Here is a 20,061-nt window from a genome sequence, read left to right as displayed (position 1 = left end):
ATGATAGAGACGAGTTTCGATTTTTTCTACGCTACACATTCCGTACACCGGCGTAAAATAACTATTGAAATCCATAAGAATCGCTTATGACTTTGCGCCACAAGTATCTCATATGAAAATCATAAGTTTGTCTTATGATTTGGCGAAGAAAATGGCCATGTTATGCGCCTGATATAATAAATAAGAAAACATTTTTTATTCATTTTTTCATGTCTTTTTTTTATTTTTAAAAATAACTAAAATTACCCTTATATTCAAAAGTCTCCAAATGGAAAAAGATTACGTATTAGGAAGCTAGATGTTTCCAGGTGGGCTCAGAATTGGCCAATAACCTACGGTAGAAACTTCTGTTATTGCACAACATTGAAGAGATACTGTAAAATATTAACAAAAAACCGATTTAATCCACCTAGCAGTGAGATGAGACATTTCTTACACATTTCACTATTGGATTAGTTTGCAGAACTCACGAGAAGTAGGCACCCAACTAGAGGTGGGATGAAAACAGTTTCTAGTCTTGCACGAATAAAATCTCGAATAAACTGAATAAATTATAGAAATCAACAAAACGACCGAAATAAAAAAGTAAAACAAAAAATGAAACAATAGGTTTTTAAATTCATAAAATGAGTAGAAAAATTAATGGAAATCAAAATTATAATATACACGAATCAAATTAGATTAGGTTATTACATAAAAATTAAGATTATATTTAGAAATAGTTATAAGAATAATAGAATAAATTGACTCATACTAACAAATTGAATGAAATAAAACGAATGACTGAACATGAAATGCATAAAATTAAAGATATGAATAAAATGAATCAGATAAATCAAATGAATCAAATGAATCAAATGAATCAAATGAATCAAATGAATCAAATGAATCAAATGAATCAAATAAATCAAATGAATCAAATGAATGAAATGAATCAAATGAATGAAATGAATGAAATGAATCAAATCAATCAAATGAATCAAATAAATCAAATGAATCACATGAATCACATGAATCAAATTAATTAAATGAATCAAATGAATTGATTGAATCAAATTGATTTAATTCATCCAGTTAATACAATGAATCAAATTAATTAAATGGATCAAATGAATAAAAAGAATGGATGAACAAAATGAATAAAGTAAAAAATAAATGAAATGCATAAATAAAACAAACGAATCAAATAAACAAAATGAGCTGAAGTGATAAAATGAATAAAAAGAAGAAAATGAGTAGAATTAAATGCATTGATTAAAATGAAAAATTGAACAACAGTAAAAGGTTATAAATTAATATAAAGAAATAAATTGAATAAAATAAATTATTTGGATGAAATGATTAAAAAAAAGTAAAAATGAAAAAGTAGTCAAATTATTAAAATGGAGAAACTGAACAAAATGAATAAAATGAAAAAAATTAATAAAATGCATACAATGAAAACAATGAATGATATGAGTAAAATGCACAAAAAGAATAAACTGATCAGAGTGATTCCAAAGAATGAAACGAATAAAATAAGTAAAATGAACGCAGATGAACAAAACGAATAAATGCGGAATGAAATAATTAATTAAAATGAAATGGTCATATATTTGAAGCCAAAAACATTTTTGAATAAAGAAAATGAATAAACCGGATTGTACGAATTTGAAAACCATTGCATCAGAAAGTTTTGAAATGTTTTTGAAAATCCCATCTTCTGAGAAAAGACTAATAAATATGCAATGGACTTTCTAGGGCTTCCATCTTTTTTTGGTTTTATTCTTTTTGTTTTCATGCTTCTTTACTTGACGAATTCGAAGTTTACTTTTTGGTCACATATTCCCGAAAAAAGATTTATGTGCAGAACAGAATTTACTGGTCCAGTATTTTAACGCGCAATTGAATATAGTAAAGTGAGACAAGGTCACATGTGCTTTCAAGCCCCTTGAACAGAGAACGACAGAGGGAGAATGCGATTCGTGAATGAGACAGGTAGATATTTCAAAGTTTTTATTTGAAGTAAATAGTGTGAAATGTCTAGGCTATGTCGATTGCATAAAAGCCGTGTTTGTATTGTTTCGTTCGGAATTCTCGTGCAGGAAATATGGATAAATGAGTCCTATACAGACCAATATTGTGAAAAAGAAATGGTTCAAACTACTCAGTATATCCAAATATGGACGACGATCAGTTAGAAGACACATTGTAGTTGCATCCCCCATCGATAGTGAGTACTTTGGGAGACTTCTTTTCCTGGATCTAATTTGTGGATATTTTTGGTCTTTGATCCGTTATTTTTCATGAAAGTTCGTACCAATACAACGAATGTGCAGCTGATACAACTCATGGTTCATTCGCCTGCGCTACGTTCCGTCTTCCATCTGCACGCCACCATAGATGGTACGCAACACCTTTCGTTCGAAAACTCCAAGGGCGCGTTGGTCCTCCACGAGCATAGTCCAGGTCTCGTGGCCGTAGAGGACCACCGATCTAATCAGCGTCTTGAAGATAATCAACTTCGTGCGGCGGCGAATTTTGTTCGACCGGAGTGTCCTCTAGAGTCCAAAGTAGGCACGATTTCCCACTAAGATCCGTCTCTGAATTTCTCTGCTGTTATCATTGTCGTCGGTTGCCAGTGAATCCAAATACATTAATTCGTCGACCATCTCGATTTCGTCACCGTCAATCCGAACTCGGGTGTGAGGTTCACATTGTCGTCTCTAGAACCTCTTCCTCTCATGTATTTTGTCTTCGAAATGTTGATGGCAATTCCAATCCTGCTGGCTTCAGCTTTCAGTCTTTTAGCATATATTTCATTCAAAATTCAATAGAGATACGAATAGTTTAAATATCGCACGTGGAATGTCTCTTTTTAAAATTTCCATCGTCAAACTTTCATATTACCCAGTTAAGCCAAATATTTTTCTGATATAGCCATGAATTTCCTTAATTATAATGTAGATACAGGCTTTGAATGCAATTGAATTAAAGTTGAGTTGATGTAGCAGCAGACAAAAAATAGTTTTGTTTTCTCAAACCTTCGCAATTACAATTAATAAATATTTCAGATTGGCAGAAGATCTTATCACACAACTTAGAAATGCATACAGAAATAGCTAGATAGATGCGATAGAAGAGAGACAGAGAGAGAAAGAGAGAGAGAGAGAGAGAGAGAGAGAGAGATGGGGGGGGGCGTGTGAGGCATGGCAAATGATGGTTAATGCAGTGACATTATTTTTATAGGCATATTATTATGATATATTGATTCTTACATTCTTATCATAAATAATGTAAGTAGTAATTTTTGCGCCATAACCAGTATAACCTAAATCTTGCAAAAGAGCTAAATTTTCGCTAGATTTTTGGACTTCAAACATACAGTTGCTTTCGGTGACGCCACAAGTATAATTATATTAGAAATCTTTTTTCTCACTACTATGTGAATTACTTGTTGATCTGTGTATTGATATACCATCCAACATTTACCTCATGATTGAACGCAATGCCTAATCCAAGGAATAAATTCTAGAACTCACTGTTTCTTTATCAACACATTATTTTGTCTTTGAAGTGAACTTATATATTGATTTTTGAGAAATAGTTCATTTATTATAAAGGTAATTCACAAAATGTTCTCAACATCGAATTCCTTGAATCACGTAGATGTGTTTTCATACCCCGATATTCAAAATCGGTTTAGTTTTGCCCCTAAAACACCAGTAAAGCAATGCTCTGTATGAAACAATCTCATTTTTAATTAGTGGAAATTGGTAAGCGAGGACTAAAAGTACAAAATGTCTAATATCTCCGCCGCTCGTGCAAGGATTTAGACAATCTACAGCTTGTTAGAAAGGTATTTTTACAAGCTTTCTATTTATATGCAGTTTGTGGGACAATATTGTATTGTTCGAAAGTTATTTGCAAAAAACCTGCTGTGTTTTGACAAAATCGTTCATATCTCAGAAAATAAACAACATATCGAAAATCAAAAATAATAGTGTCAAATGGCAACGTTAGGCCTTTCATTTGAAACTAATTTCATTAAGATCGGTTCAGCCATTGCTGAGATAATTACATGACATTTTGTACATACATACATACACACATACACACATACACACACACACACACATACAGACATTGTCTCAATTTGTCGAGCTGAGTCGATTGGTATATGAGACTCGGCCCTCCGGGCCTCGGAAAAAGTTTTCAAAGTTTGAGCGAATCCTATACATTTCTTTTGTAAGAAATGTAAAAATGAGGCAATAATCATTTAACAAAAAAATACTTACATTTTTTAAAGCAGAGCACCATATCAAAACTAAATCTAACAATGGCTTATGGCATTTTCATAATAATATTTTTATAATAATCTTAGGACACATGTATGAATTTTATAAGGCGAACTTATGAAATTCATATACATGCTTATGTAATGCATAAGCATCTAATGGAATCAAAATTGTACATGGTCATAAGTCGAAACTTATGAAATTCTTAAGTTCTTTTTCCTCGGTGTATTTGAAGATCGGCTCACACTCGGCTAGATTCAAAGCGCAGTCAGAAAAAAACGATTCGGAATAGTGGATGGGTACTTCGGCCGGCGTTAAATTGAAATTTCTTTTCTATCACGGACGTTAACAGCAAGGTAGCGACTGCACAAAACATGAATGGTCCTTCCCGTCATGCATGGGAAGCAAGACCTATGGTTTGGATCCACGTATCCGAACCGAGGGTCCAGATCCAGACACTTGTCTTGATCTAAGCACCAGGTCTGGGTCTGGTTCAGGTCCGGACTTGGTAAAAGGAAAGGGGGATGGGCTAGATCCGGGTACTGGTCCGGTTCCGGGTACTGGTCCAGATCCGGGCACTGGTTTGGAATTTCGGATCTGGGCACTGGTCTGGATCCGGGAGGTCCGGATTTGGGCACTGGTTCGGATCTGGCAGCTAGGCCGGATCCGGAAACCGACTAAACTTTTTATTCCACTATCCAACCTACCCAGTAAAAAATTCGTAATTCTGGCTGGTTTCTGCCAATATTGGGCCAGATTCCAGCCTGAATTTGGTCAGAGATCTACCAGGATTCCGGTTGGTTTAGCTCGGTACTAATACTATCATAGCATACGACCGAATTATACTACATCCGAACAGAGCCGAGGTTGACACATACTGAAAAAGTGTTTGATTGTGTGATACGCATACATGAACAGCAACCGAAATTCGTCATTCCACCGTTTACTACCTTTGCGGGAATATGAGTTTAATACCGCAATGCGCAATTGCGTGGTCGGTTACCGAAAAGACAATAGAATCTTACCCAAAAGTAATAGAAACATGCCCGTCGGATTTTGGGTGTAAAAGTGAGAATCTGATAGATAATGTTATTGTCTACAACTTTGTTAACAACTAAAAACCGATTTGAAATTATCCGGAAAAGTTGTTTAATATTTTAACGAAGTGTATATCTAAGTTAGTTTTACAGAAACCCTAGTGGTTTGTAAGTCAATTCACACGCACTTTTTTCATTTGCCAAATAACTGTGTTTAGTTGAACAGTATTCAGCGGAATTTGAGAGTTTGGAAAGTCTCATCTTTTAGCTGAAAATTATAATTCCAGATTCCACCTGATATAGCGCACCATTAATATTTTTGGAATGAAAAGTTTTAGATAAGTGTTGACCAAACTAGTACGATATTAATATTCTTTTCCAAGATGGTGAGTGATTCCTCCCGCAGAAACAGCTTTTTCAATGATGCATGCCTTCTTTTTCATTTTTTCGATTGTTCTCGGGGATGACTGATAACTATTCTTGCATGAACCTCCTACTTTGTTAGCATCTTCGTATAAAATTCACTTGTCCTGAACTTCAATCTTTATATTTGAACAACCTCAATGAAACTGTTAACACCATTGCCATGTTTCGCGAATTTCATTGCAATGCTTGGTTAAAAACGCTGATTATCTTTTTCAAAATTAACTCAATGTGACAAACAGTGAACAAAAAACTTTGAGTTTTTGGATCAAGATAATTTTTTTTTGGGATATATTCGTGGATTTGTATGTACATAAGGTTTTTCTTGTACTCAAATCATATTTTGTTTTCAAAAGTAATGCATTTCGCATAATCTAGGATCAATTTATTAACGATTTCTCGCATAATTGACGGGAAATCGCCGTAAAATCCAACTGCCACAATATACTTTGCGGAAAAAAATTGAATAAATCGTTTCACGCTAACCACTAATTTGGACAGTTACCTCTGTGGTTTGCGTTCAATTATAAACTGTGTGTCCCAACATTTCGTCTTGAACAGAATTATAATAGCTGACTTAAACGATCATAACCTAAATTATGCGACGTATGGTCCTTTCTAAAACATAAATGTTAGCAAACCCTTGTAACCAAGCAATACCTTCCGATGAATGGTAGTTGCTTCGAACCTTTCGGGAAAGATTACAAACTTGAACCAAAAGCACAAATAGTTTTTGTGGAGTAGTAGTAATTAAATTTAAAAAATATATTTGTTACTGAATAAAATTTGAAACAAAAAGTGGTTGTTAATAATATTACAGAACAAATTCTAATAAGCATTGGTAATCCGTAAGCCAAAGCCGAGGTGTGTCAATGACACGAATTCTATAATTTCCTGAGGGAAGTCAGTCCGCTCAAACTATTGGCCAACAAGTTTGATGGTATGCGAGACGCATGGTTGTCATGGGCAACCATCCAAACATGAGACCGAACAGCTATAAAGTCTGTGGTATGCGGGACCCAAGCCCATTCTACATTCGGACGGCGAAGCGAACGCGACAACTCTCCCAACCCCAAAAGACAGTGCGAGGAAACCGAGCTAGATTGCGCACTTAGGAGCAAGTGATGTCTGATTTTTGCAAATAATCGATTATCCGTTAATCGAATAATTTTTGAGAGCTTGATTAATTCATTCGATTAATCGACCAAGATAATCGATTAAAATCAATAATCGATTACCGTAAAACAGGGGAACATTGATAACTTTTTCCAAAGTTTTTCGAATAACTCTTCATTTCAAGCATCTACTTGAAACTGTTTTCATTTTATAAACAAGTACTGATAATCATAGATTGAAAATGTTCAAATAGTTGGGTATTGTATAGTGTTTTACTATAAAAATAAGATTACTTTGTTGTAAATTTTCATTCGTTGCTTTTGGGGTAACTTTGATCAACAAAATATGTCTATCGAAATGAGAGATAACGCTTGAAATGTTCTGTAAATTGCATATGTGTAGGCAATTTCATGGCCCGATATTGTGACGTCTCGAACGAGAACAAAATTGCCTAGAAGGATTCAGTTGGCTTTTATTGAACTTTTATAGAGAAATATTCGAAATGAAATAGATAACAACGAAAATCTCGGATTTTTGAAATGAATTATTGGACAACAATATTTGCGTTTTCTAAAAAAAATATCAGTTTAGTTGAAGTTGACTAATTTCATTAGTATACAAGGTATTGTTCGAACAGATTGAAATGATGCATAAGAGTTGTATCATTTTCAGTTTGAAGTTGTGCTCATAAATAGTACATGAAAAGACAAAATAATCGTTACTGTTAGATGCTGAACATGTTTAGAATACGGTTTGTTTTTTGTTTCGATGATTTTGTTAGAGGGAATCATCTTATCGCACGTTAAAAAATTCTTATTTGATCAAACTTACCCCGGTTATCAAAGATACCCCGTTTTACGGTACTTACTAAATCCTAGTTTGTCAACCAAAAAAAAAAGGTCCCTCGACACATTTTGAAAAATTTGGAGAAGTTTTTGTTTGCTCTGTGATATTCATTGTCAATGCCACCCTTCATTAATTATGCTCTCGATTAATTGATAGCAGCTACTCGATTTACTCGATTATACCGAAAGCTTGTAATCGATTATTGATTTTTCGATTATTTTAGAAATTAATCGATTATTTGCGTTAATCGAGTAAAAAAAGACATCACTAGGAGCAGCAACCATCAAGAGATGAATAGTAGGCGACAGCAGTTCGCGGGAACCAGCGCACCCGTTTCAGTTGCTAGGAGCAACCACCCTCGAGCGACGCGCAGCAATTCACGAGAAGCAGCGTGCCCTTCGCGGTTGCTTGGAACAACCGGCCAAATAACCAAGCGATTATCAGCGACGCGCATTCTAGTACGCGGAAAAAAGCATACCTTACGCGGTTGCTAGGAGCAATCACTTTCGAGTGTGCAAACGAGCTACTTACCGGTGGGTAGCCAGCCCAGAAATTTGAAATTTTCCTTAAGAAATTTAAATTCGTAATTTTCCTTCAGAAACTAAGAATTTGAGTTAGATATTTTCCATAATAAAAAGAGTTAAATCAGAAACTTTCTGGTAAGGAGTGATGGAGGGCGACTCGACCCAACGGGAGGAAGACTACAAATTACGCCGCAGTTCCGGCAGTTACGACAGTTTTCTGTCGCTGTAAACATCCTAATTTTCAGAAGGTCAATAGGAATTGTCAACGAAGAAGTTGTAATGAATCCTGTCAAATATTTTCATGTCACTAAACCCAATTATTTTGTTGGTAGTGAAATAAGTGAGAGGAAATATATTTCCAAACCACTAGGCCTCGTGTGAAACTATCTTAGATATAACTTCGTTAAAATCTTAAACAACTTTTCCGGGTGATTTCAGATCAATTTTTAGTTGTCAAACTTGTAGACAATTAAATTTTCTATCAAATTCTCACATTTAGTGTTTTTCGAATGTCTAAAGCACCATCTAGAGACAGAAATATGAACTAGCTCGAGTAGTAAAACCAATATTGTTACGAAAAAAAAATTTGCTCTGGACCCCCCGACGGATCATTTTGATCTTAGTTTCAAATGAAAGGGGAAAGTCCGTGCAGATGTTTGCTCACGTGTGCAAGCCCAGACGGGTGCAACATTTGTTTCGATTATAGGGTTATTCGCCTTTTACGAATTTGAAAAATTCCTAATTAAATCTGTGCGGGGGAGAGAAGGGGGATTTGGAATCGAACCCAGACGAGCTGCGTACAAGAAATTGACTTAACAATTATGACATGCCCCATTATTGGGTGGACATTAGACTGGTTCAATTTTTGACTTTTAGCTCCACAAGGCTCTAGTGATTCTTTTTATGGCCCTTAGTAATTGTGCAAATTTTGGTACCGATCGGTTGTGTTTTCGGAGCCTCCAAAAATTTCAAAGTTTATATGGAAATTTGTATGGAAAATCGGTTAAAATTTAAAATAAATTCTTAAAAAACCACCTTATCAATCAATTCATAAGAACACTATATATTTCTAAAGGTATTCTTCTACTGAACACATTCGTAGAACATTGTAAGTTTGTGAGAATTCGCTGAAAAAAGCTATTAACTAAAGAAGCAACATGACTTCAAAATAAGTTCCTAAGGATTTTTCATGTTTAACAAGAGACAATTTATGAGAATTGATTGAAGAATAATAGAGAAATATGCACGACAAAATTATAAAATTTAATATTAATGACAACAGGCGCTATAACCCCAACTTCCCGTATTCGGACAAAGATCAAAAATGTTCCGTTCGATTTTTGAGATTTGTTCACATTAGAAAAACTCCAAAATATGTATGATTTGCATCACAAAGCAGAAAAATTATGAAAAATAGGGGATTTTGGGGCCAAAATGACCCAGTACCCCACATTTCCCTATTTTTCTAGTAAGAGGAAAAAGACTTAGGTCATTTCCTTTAAAAAGAGGTATAAATTGGATTTTTTGGATTGCTACTTCAAAAATTATAGCATTTAGTATATTTTTCCGCTATATTTTTCCATAGCACCAATTTTAAAAATTTCAAGCGAAGTGGGCGGGAGTCTAAAATTGTCCAAATGATCTGAAATTCGGTATCTGAGCTTACTTTGACATTGGTCACAATAAGAGGGGGGGGGGGTGGTAATTAAAAAAAAAAGTTTTTTTTGCGATGCCCTAATGAACATCAACAAGTTTGTACCTGTGTACAAAATTTCGTGCACGCGTTCAACTTCAAACATGCTTCGTCTCGATGTACAGGTTCGCCTCGAACATCGAACTCAAGCGAACGATGTACAAACTCTACTTCAAACATCCGTGTACGTACACCGGGTGCGTATACGAGAGCGATTCGCACAAGGTAAAAAGAGTCGACGCCAGTGATGATGAGAGTGAGAAAGAGAAAACTGGAGACACGAACCAATGTGTACGCACACCGTGTACGTGCATGGGGTTCATGCAGGCGAACATGTGCACGTATTTCGGTACGAAATAGTGTGTTCGAGTTCATACGCGAAGTGTGGGTTTAACATGAGCACAGAACTAGAGCGAACATTGTGTACGATGCTACAAATAATTTGTATTCACTATTTTCAGTGAAACCTTAAAGCGTAAAAAAGGGCTAAAAGGTCGACCAAGTTTGAGATCGCACCATGGCGTCGAATTTGAAGTTTTTTAGTATTTCTTAGGTAATTACTCCAATAAATTAGTTTACTTTAGAGTCTCATTATTATTTCTGTGTTTCAGATTGATTCTGAGGCAGAATGTCACCACGGGCGTTATTTTGTTTTTATTTTTTGCGTTGCGTAAGCACGGTATACTTCGTAGATTGCAGACTGATGACTCTCATTTCCAGCCAGACTAGTTGAGGAGCATTGTTTGGGAATAACAATTGATCCAGTCCAAGCGAGAATTTCGCCTGAGAGCCACCCTTGCGGGCCACGACCATTTTTACCGTAACTTGGGATGAGAAAGGAAGTGTTGATGTGGTACTTACTTAACGGAAGGGCCCGACTCAGTGACACTCCCATAAGTACCACGGATTGGGTAGTTGGTGGGTTATTAGTCAGGATTCGCTTCAAGCAAGCGATGCGACTGAGAATATATTTTCGTGCATGTTTGAATAGTTTATTGACTGTAGGATACGTAAATCTTCTAGGCGTTTAAGCTCTGGCTAATCGTTTATCGAGATTGTTTCATCGAAAACAATGAGTTTAAAAGTGGTATTGTGGACCATTCATAAATTATGTCACGCAAAGATTACCCAACACTCTCTGTCATATTACCACGTTATTTTTATCCTTGGTCTAATACGAATCAAATAATTTTAGTTTTTCCTTCATTTTGTAGTAGCACATTAATGCCGATACTCGCAAAAGTGTTCATGTTCCATGGAATTTCCTATATACATGGCGCAATCGTGCGTAAAATGGCCGATTGCGTCAAAGCACATGACGTGCTCCCCTCCCATTTATGTCTCAATTAGTCATATCTCTTCCTCCTAATAATGTGACAGAGCTTATAAATGGTCCTTATTGGTATAATCACAAGCATATTGAGATCCCGTAACTTGAAATTTTCCACCTCGTTCGAGTAAACGTTGCGATATTACAATGAAGACGCGAAACAGAAAAAATATAAATGCTGCGTTCCTAAACGATATTAACATCATGCACGAATCAAACACCCCCCGTTTTCAAATAGTACGTACTTATTCTTAGCCCAGTATAATTGACTGATGAGTTAATGGACTAAAAGTAAACCATTATATATTCTCCACCCTCATACATAATTCAAAAGTCATTCACTCAGACAAGATCATGCGTATTTCCCACACGTATTAAAGACCCAGTGGATTCGTTTTCTAGTTGGTCAAATAAACACTAAACAAACAAATAAACAAAAGTTTGCTCGGTCTAAAGAAATGTCAGATCGATTGGCATCAACCAGCGGATACGTGTTCCGTTATTTTGTTTTTCTTTTTTTGTAAATAAAGTCGAAAGTGTAAGTTTTTGAATCCAAAAACTGTTTTTTGATGAGAACCTCCCCTTATTCATTAGTTACATAACAATAATTTTTTCTGCAGAAAAAAACAATGGTCGATTATTCGTTGTGACAGATTTGCTTTATCGTAATCCTGGCAAGTATTTCGTCCACCGTAAGAAACAATTACCTAAAATTAGTTTTCGCAGCAGAAAACAACCGATAAAAACATATGACGGAATTTTTAAAGATGCCCACTTTGATAATATAGGGCCACGTTAGTTGAATCGCCGTCACGTCACCTGTTAGTCACGTGACTCACGAAGAGATATTGCGTAAATCACATTAGATGTGATTTTCAGTGACCATCGTCATCCTAGTGGAATTTTCCGTGTCACTTCACAAATCTTAAGGCAGTAATGGATATAGGTGTCATATGAAAAAGGTGCAAAGGACATGACAAAATTGTTGTTTAAAGCCATTTTGAAATCCAAGATGGCAGCTTTCACTTTCCACAAAACAGTCGAGGTTATAATGTATATGGATGACGATAAATGATGATTGATGCCATTTTAAAATCCAGTATCGGTAGTTATCGGCTATTACAAAACAGCGAAACCAATTGAAAGGGAATATTCAGTAGATGACGGAAACTGATGATTGTAGCCATTTTGACAGCTTACCACACAGCACTAGATACATTAATCAATGCGCGTGTTCTTTGAATGTGGGTGACCAGTGAATAGAGACCAACATAGTAGATCTACAAATTTGACAAACTTCGTTTCAATGTCTCAGAACATATAATCCCGAAACAATGATAAACTACCCAGATTATACGTTGGTTGACCTGTGGTTGAAAAGCTTTAAATTGCCTGCTAGCACTTTACGCGTTCAACTATATTTCTTCTTTCAAGATTTGCACATCCGCTCCGGTTCAAACATCTTGAAAAAATACTGGTCGGATTCCTCTGCGCTCAGTGGCGTTCCGAATTGTAACACCAATTTGCACGTAGGCATGTAGCGACAATACTAACAATGATCAATAAATAACTGATACCAACTTTACAAACATGATAGAAATGGAAACCGATAGATTGTCTCGTCGAAATTAGCAGAACTGGATTATGATACTTCTATCTCCGTACAGGGTCTAATATATAGCGTATCGCAGAATTTTCATAGTTCCGTACATTGAATTGATAAAACGATAATAAATTTATTTTGTTTAAGATTGAAAGTTCCGTTAAAGGTCTATAATCGAGAAAAAAATGACAAGCATCGAAATTCAATATCCTGTTCCAAATATATTTGTTGAAAAACCTAGCGTCTCCACCAGGACGTTTTTGACGGAGACGCACGGTAGTACTCTGCTCTGTTCTTTTCTCCACAACCTAATCAGTTTCAACAGAGAGAAACTAATCGATGTTATCGGCGAAAAAACAGTCAAACTTGATCCGGTTGCCTACAAAAAACCTAGCTTTGTTTTAGTGTGTCTGTAACAATGTGTATTTGGATATTTTTTAGTTCGATACTACGGGGAATAAATCGTTTAGTAGCGTTTTTTGCTGTTCAAAGTTGCGTTACTTGCATACTTATGTTTTATTATGTCCTAGTGGCTATGTCCTGTAAATTATAATTTTTACATCCTACGTAGTTTTATTTCCTTGAAAAATATCACACAAATTTAAATCCTTTTTTTATTACTTCTCGTTACACTAGAACTTCTTAAACTCGATAAATTGTAATTGGTTTTTATACTTCTCAGCTCCAATATCTCAAACTTACTAACATATACATTCAAAGTTCGGTGCAACTATTTTTAATGACCATATATATAATTGTGTCTCCTGTTTTCCAACTCTAGCCTATCTCATTCTCTAAGCTGTCAACTTTTCGCTAGCTATACCTTTGCCTACAAATTCGAATACCTATCCGTGCCTTATCAGTGCTTCGTAAATCTTTTCCCTAGCATGAGACAAAAATCAAATAATAAACAAGCTTTTTATTGCGTTCATTTTTATAGTTTAAAAAAAAAATGGAAAAGAAAACGATGAATAAGAGGCAACCGATTGATGCAATAATATGTAATCATCCCTAACAGGAGCATGCATTGTATTTTTAGGGAGCATCCTTAACACTCATCTTATCGACCATGCTAGAAAGAGACTGTTGTTGTTGCTGCTGCTGCGACGTTTGTTGACCAGTGTTGATACCTTTCCCGTGCCCAGTCGCTGGTCCTGCTGGAGCGGTGGCCATTGTGGTCGTTGTGATCGCCGTCGGTGGACTGGATTTAACGACCTTGGCTGCCACGGTGTTGGTACTGGTAACCACTGCCAATGCCGATGACGTGACGGTCGGTTGTAGAGTCGCTGAATTGCCACCGACGACCGGTATGGAACCACCAGTGCCCGTTGAGATGGCGGCAGTTGTCGGAGGGACATTCGGGACCGTTCCCACGGTCGATGGTGGCGTTGCTGTTGTGATGGTGGAGTTTTGATTCGATCGCCAGATTCCGGTCACTTGACGGGGTGTTTTCAGGGGTGTATTGCAGCAGAGCGGTGAAAGTACGCACTTACTTTCGGCGGTCCGTGGATGTAGCCGGTCCGGGGATAGTGCACGACGGAGCAGCGGAGAGCTAGGTTCAGCTGTTTTTGCCCGAGGGAAACCTTTCTTTGTCGTTGGTGGCGTAGGCGAGCCACCGATAGTGACGATTCCTGGCACTATTGTTTGCGGTAGGACGGTGGAAGCGCACGGTAATACACCAGGACTGTAAGACTGGGTGGTGTTGGATGATCCGAGAGGATGAACAACCGGAAACGCTAGTGGGCTGCTGGAACGCGTTGGCGATGCGGGCAACGGCGATGGACTAGGGGTTCTAGCCAGCGGTGAGAGTGGCATGTGATCGGCGGATTTCCGTCGGTTAGGTCGACCGGTCGCTGCCGCTGAGTGCAGGGCTTTACTGTTGGCACATGGCGACGAGTGAAGCTTATGTTTCAGCACATGCAGTGTAGATGGCCGCTGGTACAGGGGAGCCCCTTCGTTGTAGGTAAGCGTTCCAGTCGGTGTGCTTGGAGCGGAAGTACTTGGCGATGATGACGGGGTTGGTTGGTAAGCGTTGATCGTGTTCAGCGGTGAAAGGCTTAGCCTATTCACGGGAGATGCTGTTAACGATGTTGTTGGTACCTGCTGGATAGTTGCTGGTAGGGCGCTTGCAGCAACTGCCAGATTTGGCTGACTGCCTTGGAATCTGGTGAATGATTGGAAGCTTCTGCTGGGAGGAACCGAAGTCGGTGATTGGATTCCAGCTACCATCTGCTGCATTTCGGCACTGGCTCGCTTACTACTAATTCGTCGGAATAATGAAGTTTTTCGCTTCTTTTCGTTGTCCTTTTTCTGCTTGCGCCGACTGTGGGTACTTTTCTTAGCGAACTTACTCTGCCAAGGTTCACGTTTTCTTCCACCACTTTGAATGCTGGTATGCTCCAGAGGAGTAGCTCTCAAACTAACAAGCTCGGCTCCGCTCAGTAAAAGCTGTAGCACCTGGGTATGGTAAAGGCCTTGTACCGCTTCTCCGTTAACGTGCGTAATCAGATCTGCCGGTCGTAGTCCGGCTTCGAACGCTGGGCTGCCTTCGTCCACTGCCATCACGAGGTGATGCATTGTGTAGAAATCTGTATCACCGTAGTAAACTCGAATCGTGTGCACCGTAAAACCGAATCCTCGGGGTCCTCTTCGAATGATCAACGGTGGCTTAAGATTAGTGACTAGAGGGCTCAGTTCTCGACAGGGAGAAGTATCACGTGAGCTGGCCGTGCTCGAGCAATTGCCGGCGGAATGCATTGTCGAGGTGATGCCGGTACTGCATCCGGATGAAGACGATAGGTTCGAGGCGGTCGTCGTGACGTTGTGCATGATTCCTCCTCCTCCTCCTCGTGCTCCACTTCCGCCGATCGTGGTTATCGCAGTCGAAGAATCATCCGATGAGGTCATTAGCGATAGGCCAAGAGCCGATGCGCTTTTGACAATGTGTCGTGAACTGTTGAGATTGTTCAGCGACGAGGACGGAGATGATGCCACAACCTGGGATGGCGTGGAGGATGATGTCTCGTGACCACTCTGATCGTCTTCGATGGATATAGAGAACTTGGGAAGAATTCCGCGACTATGGACAATCTTGCGTTTGCGTTGAATCTGAGGCGAAACGTCGTCGCTGTCCGTTTGAGAAGACTCCGGAGTCGACAGCTGTTTTAGGGAGGAGAGAGGATAGAAATCGCTGAAGCGTTTGTTCGTTTCCGGTGTATCCGGAGTGGTAGCTACCGGGTGCTGCACGTGCGGTCGTAGGTTAAGATGACTAATGAAATCTTCACGATCGGGTGTGGTCAACTCTGGCAGGTAGTCCAGATCGGGTGTTGATGGCATCTTATATTTCGAGGGGTTGATGTTGAATTTGCGCAATTCCGGTGTAATTATAAGCTTACTGATATCACTGGCTAGCTTCGGCGGTTGCTGCTGCTTCTGGTGGTGTATATCGAAACTATCTTCGAACAGAGATGGTAGCTGTTGCTTTTCCTTGTTGGTCAGAGTCGATGATAGGTTGGATCCCGAAAGCGGAGACGCAAGCGGTTCTAGCTGCGGAACGATGGGAGGTTGATTGCTGGTAGCGGTTATGCTCTGCTGCTTCCTGTACTGTGGTGAATATGAACTGAACGAACCAAACAGTGGAGAGTCTTCCATATCATCGGTATCATCTCCGCATATGTCGTGGTTGTACCGATCAACTCGTGTATCGAAATAGCTCGTGTCCTCATCGTTATCCAGTTGAGGAACGAATTCTGCCTTTTGCCTCAACAGATTGTTCCAGTCAAGCCCGTGGAAATAGAAGTGTTCTTTTACCTCGTGTGCACTTCCCGTTCCCAGGCGGTCCCTTGGGTTTTGCTGCAGCAAGGCAGTAATCAGATCTTTAGCTTCATCCTGAATAGGCCAATCGTCGTTATCCGGCCACTCTATGTCATCGTTTACCGTATGCGCAAACAGTTCCTCCGGAGTTTCGCCGAAAAACGGTACACAACCAATCAAAAATTCGTACAGAATAATTCCCATAGACCACCAATCGACGGGTTTTCCGTAGCCTTGTCTCAGAATCACCTCCGGCGCAATGTACTCGGGAGTGCCAAACACCTGCTTGTCTGAAAACTGTCTCGTTTCACTGTCCAGATATCCCTCGTACAGGTTGGTTGCCAGCGACATTAAACCCATCTTGGATAGACCGAAATCTGTCAGTTTAATGTGCCCAAGGGCCGTGATCAACAGATTATCCGGCTTCAAATCTCGATGAACAATACCATAACTGTGCAAATATTCCACCGCCAAAACAGTTTCCGCAAAGTAAAACCGCGCCATATCCGACGGTAATGGACCAAGACTCTTCAACAGGGTCGCACAATCTCCTCCTTCAACGTACTCCATCACCAGACAGAGATGTTTCTTCGTCTCAAATGAACAGTACATACTAACCACGAAAGGATTATCCGCAAAACTCAAAATATCCCTCTCCGCAAACACCTGCTCCACCTGGTTTCTTAACATCAAACTATTCTTGTTAATTTTTTTCATCGCGAATCGCTGTCTCGTTTGCTTGTGCTTAACTAGATAAACGGCACCGTAGGCTCCGTTTGAAATCAGTTTCAATATGTCGTAATCCTTCTCGTTCGGAACGGCACTGGTTGTGCGTGTCTTGAAGCTCTTAGTTCCTCCAACCACCGAAGCACTACTGTTTATAGTATTGTTGTTGTTATTATTGTTATTGCTCGCATTCAACTGGCTGCTAGTGTTTACATTACTGATGCTACTACTGTTCAACGAACCGGCTCCTTTAGGCGTGGAACAAGTCATCGATCCGGTTCGGTTCAGCTCATCTCTATCACCCAGGAAGGACTGATTTGGTGAAATCGAATTATTATTATCCGAAGAATCATTAATAGATGAATTCAACGAGCACGATTCAATTAATTCCTCATGCAGCTCAGCCATCGGATCCCGGTTTAAGCCCAACTTCTGAATGATATACTGCGGGATGTCGGCCTTAATCCCTTGCGTCACCTTAGCTTGCCCTTCGGCAACTTCCAGCAAACGGTAGAACTCTTCCGGATCGAATTCCAAACATTCCAGCAACCGCGCAGGACGTGATATTATTAGAAGTAGCTTTTTCACGACACCGGTGATCTCAGCAGCCGCTTCCGGTGACTTTTCCTTCGTTTCCATCAGCAGACGTTCGAGGTTTTCGTTCATCTCGTAGAAGTAACGTGACGTGATCAGTTTGGCGTGAGATTTATGCAGACAGTCACGAGCCATTTCCAGAACCTGATGTTGCACGAACCGGACGATCGGTTGCGAGATGCGAGCGCTGTCGTTGATGATGTTTTTGTTCTCGTTGATAAAGTGCGACAGGCGTTCCTCCATCTGCTGGGTGGCTTTCGGGAACCGCTCCTTGTAGAAGGTGTTCATCAGCGAAATTTCGTTGTCTGTTATCGGCGAGTGCGAAGGGCTGCTCAAACTGCGAGATCGTGGCCGGTGAACAGGGGAACGACAACCACAAAAGTTATTCAATTCGTCTTTGCAGCTGCCAGTAGATTTCACTGAATGGGGACTGTTACAATGGGTAGGCTGAGATTGAAGACTAAGTGGCTGCTGAGAGTGCTGATGCTGGAGTACATGCGGGGTCATAGCACTGTTCTGATGCGCCACATGGTGATGCTGATGATGAAGAAAGTTTTGATATTGATGCATATTTCGTCCATCCATTCCCGGATTACTTTCGTTACTGGAGAAATGCAGTGAAAGCATATACAGATCATCATTCGTTGGTACAGCTGGAAATTGATGCAGCTTCTCTTGACTGGAGCATTGCGAGGAGATGTTAGAACTACCGGGCGTTGTCACATACCCGGAACTTGGCAAGGAAGCCACCGACCATCGACGACTGTCACTATTCTTGTTGGTGATCCGTTTGATCGGAACGAATGGAAAGTGAATGATGTTCGGTGAACTGATCCGGGGGCTGTCGATTGGACTTCCGGGGATAGGTGAATGAGATCGAGGCGAAATGTTAGCTACGAAGCTCAGTCTATGGCGTGCGACGGCTCCACTGCGAGCAGCCGAAGACGATGTTGATCGACGTTGACCGAAGCCACCCTCCTTGGAGGTGATCGAGAGGGTCGGTGCTGAATTACCTAGCGTTGAGTTGCGAACACGGACTAAGTTGGAAATATCGCTACCACTGCCGGAATATCTCAGCGAATGGGAGTGCTGCGGTTTATACGACGATTTTCGATAGGAAGCGGATTTTTGCAAGCTGGAACAGGATGATGGACGCAAAACCACGGATGCTGGTGGAGCACACGTTGCCGTCGGTGATGCTGCTGCAGTGGTTATCACGGGAGCTGCGGCCAGTTGACTTATCGGGTGGGACGTTGGTAGCGTCATTGGAACAGATATTGGTTTGTTAGTGGTTTTTGCTGCCACCACAGGACCAGGGCCAGGAACAGAAGATGACTTTAGCAGAAGAGCCGCCGGTTTGGGTGGTTCTTCGCTTTTTACCGACTGTATCTTTTTCAAATTTCCTTTTGAAGGACTTCCGTGTGCTTTCGCGTCTGTTTCGAGGACCTGTTTCGGATTGCTACTGTGGGGCGGTTTCGAAGCAGAAACGACTGCAGGACTAGTAATTGTTTTTGAGGGTGTCGATGACGCGACCGGTGCGTTTGGTACGACCAAGGACTGCTGCTGGATTTCGTCTTTTTCCACGGTGGACGGCTTTGACGATACATTTGGAATGATTTTCACTTTAGCTTCCTCTTCAAGCGGAACGATAACCGCTTTCTGTTCTACGATTTTTTTCGCCTTAGAATCATTCTTCTTCTCGTTACTACTCATCAAACCACTAGAATTGTCCTTATCAAATTCAGGATCATCAAAATTCAACGCTCGAACCGTGGACGACGTTTTATATCTTTCCTTGCTGGGTGTGCGATCAACTGCATTTGATTTTGGAGCAACTACCTTTCCACTTGTAACCACGCTGGTTGCGGTCGTTGTTGTGCTGGTCGTGGATGCCGTGGAAGCTACCGATACCGGAGCTTGTTTAGCACTGTTTCCGCCCCCGGTTGCGGAATTTGATGACTTCTGGCTCATACTTGCTCGAATTGTACTACGCGTGAATCAGTATAAACCTCCACAAGAGAGGGGAGTCTCAGGTCGCAGAACGCGCTTAGACGTTATCAAAATATCTAAAGCAAATTC

At 39.8% G+C, this 20,061-nt stretch overlaps 1 protein-coding gene across 3 annotated transcripts in view; it reads right to left on the bottom strand.

Annotated features, from left to right (window-relative positions):
* Nucleotides 1-1,446: 1,446 nt before the first annotated feature.
* Nucleotides 1,447-20,061, bottom strand: part of LOC131691286 (microtubule-associated serine/threonine-protein kinase 3) — a 49,060-nt gene continuing 30,445 nt past the window's right edge. For all 3 annotated transcript variants that reach the window (XM_058977572.1, XM_058977570.1, XM_058977573.1), the window contains exon 3: nt 1,447-20,048. In XM_058977572.1, the coding sequence (XP_058833555.1) occupies nt 13,885-19,953 (6,069 nt within the window). In that variant the 5' untranslated portion in view covers nt 19,954-20,048 and the 3' untranslated portion in view covers nt 1,447-13,884. The remainder of the gene's footprint in view (nt 20,049-20,061) is intronic.

Source organism: Topomyia yanbarensis, chromosome 3 (genome assembly GCF_030247195.1).
Source record: "Topomyia yanbarensis strain Yona2022 chromosome 3, ASM3024719v1, whole genome shotgun sequence".
Lineage (NCBI taxonomy): Eukaryota > Metazoa > Arthropoda > Insecta > Diptera > Culicidae > Topomyia > Topomyia yanbarensis.
Note: the sequence above shows the minus strand (reverse complement) of the source record. Positions and strands in the feature narration are given on the sequence as shown.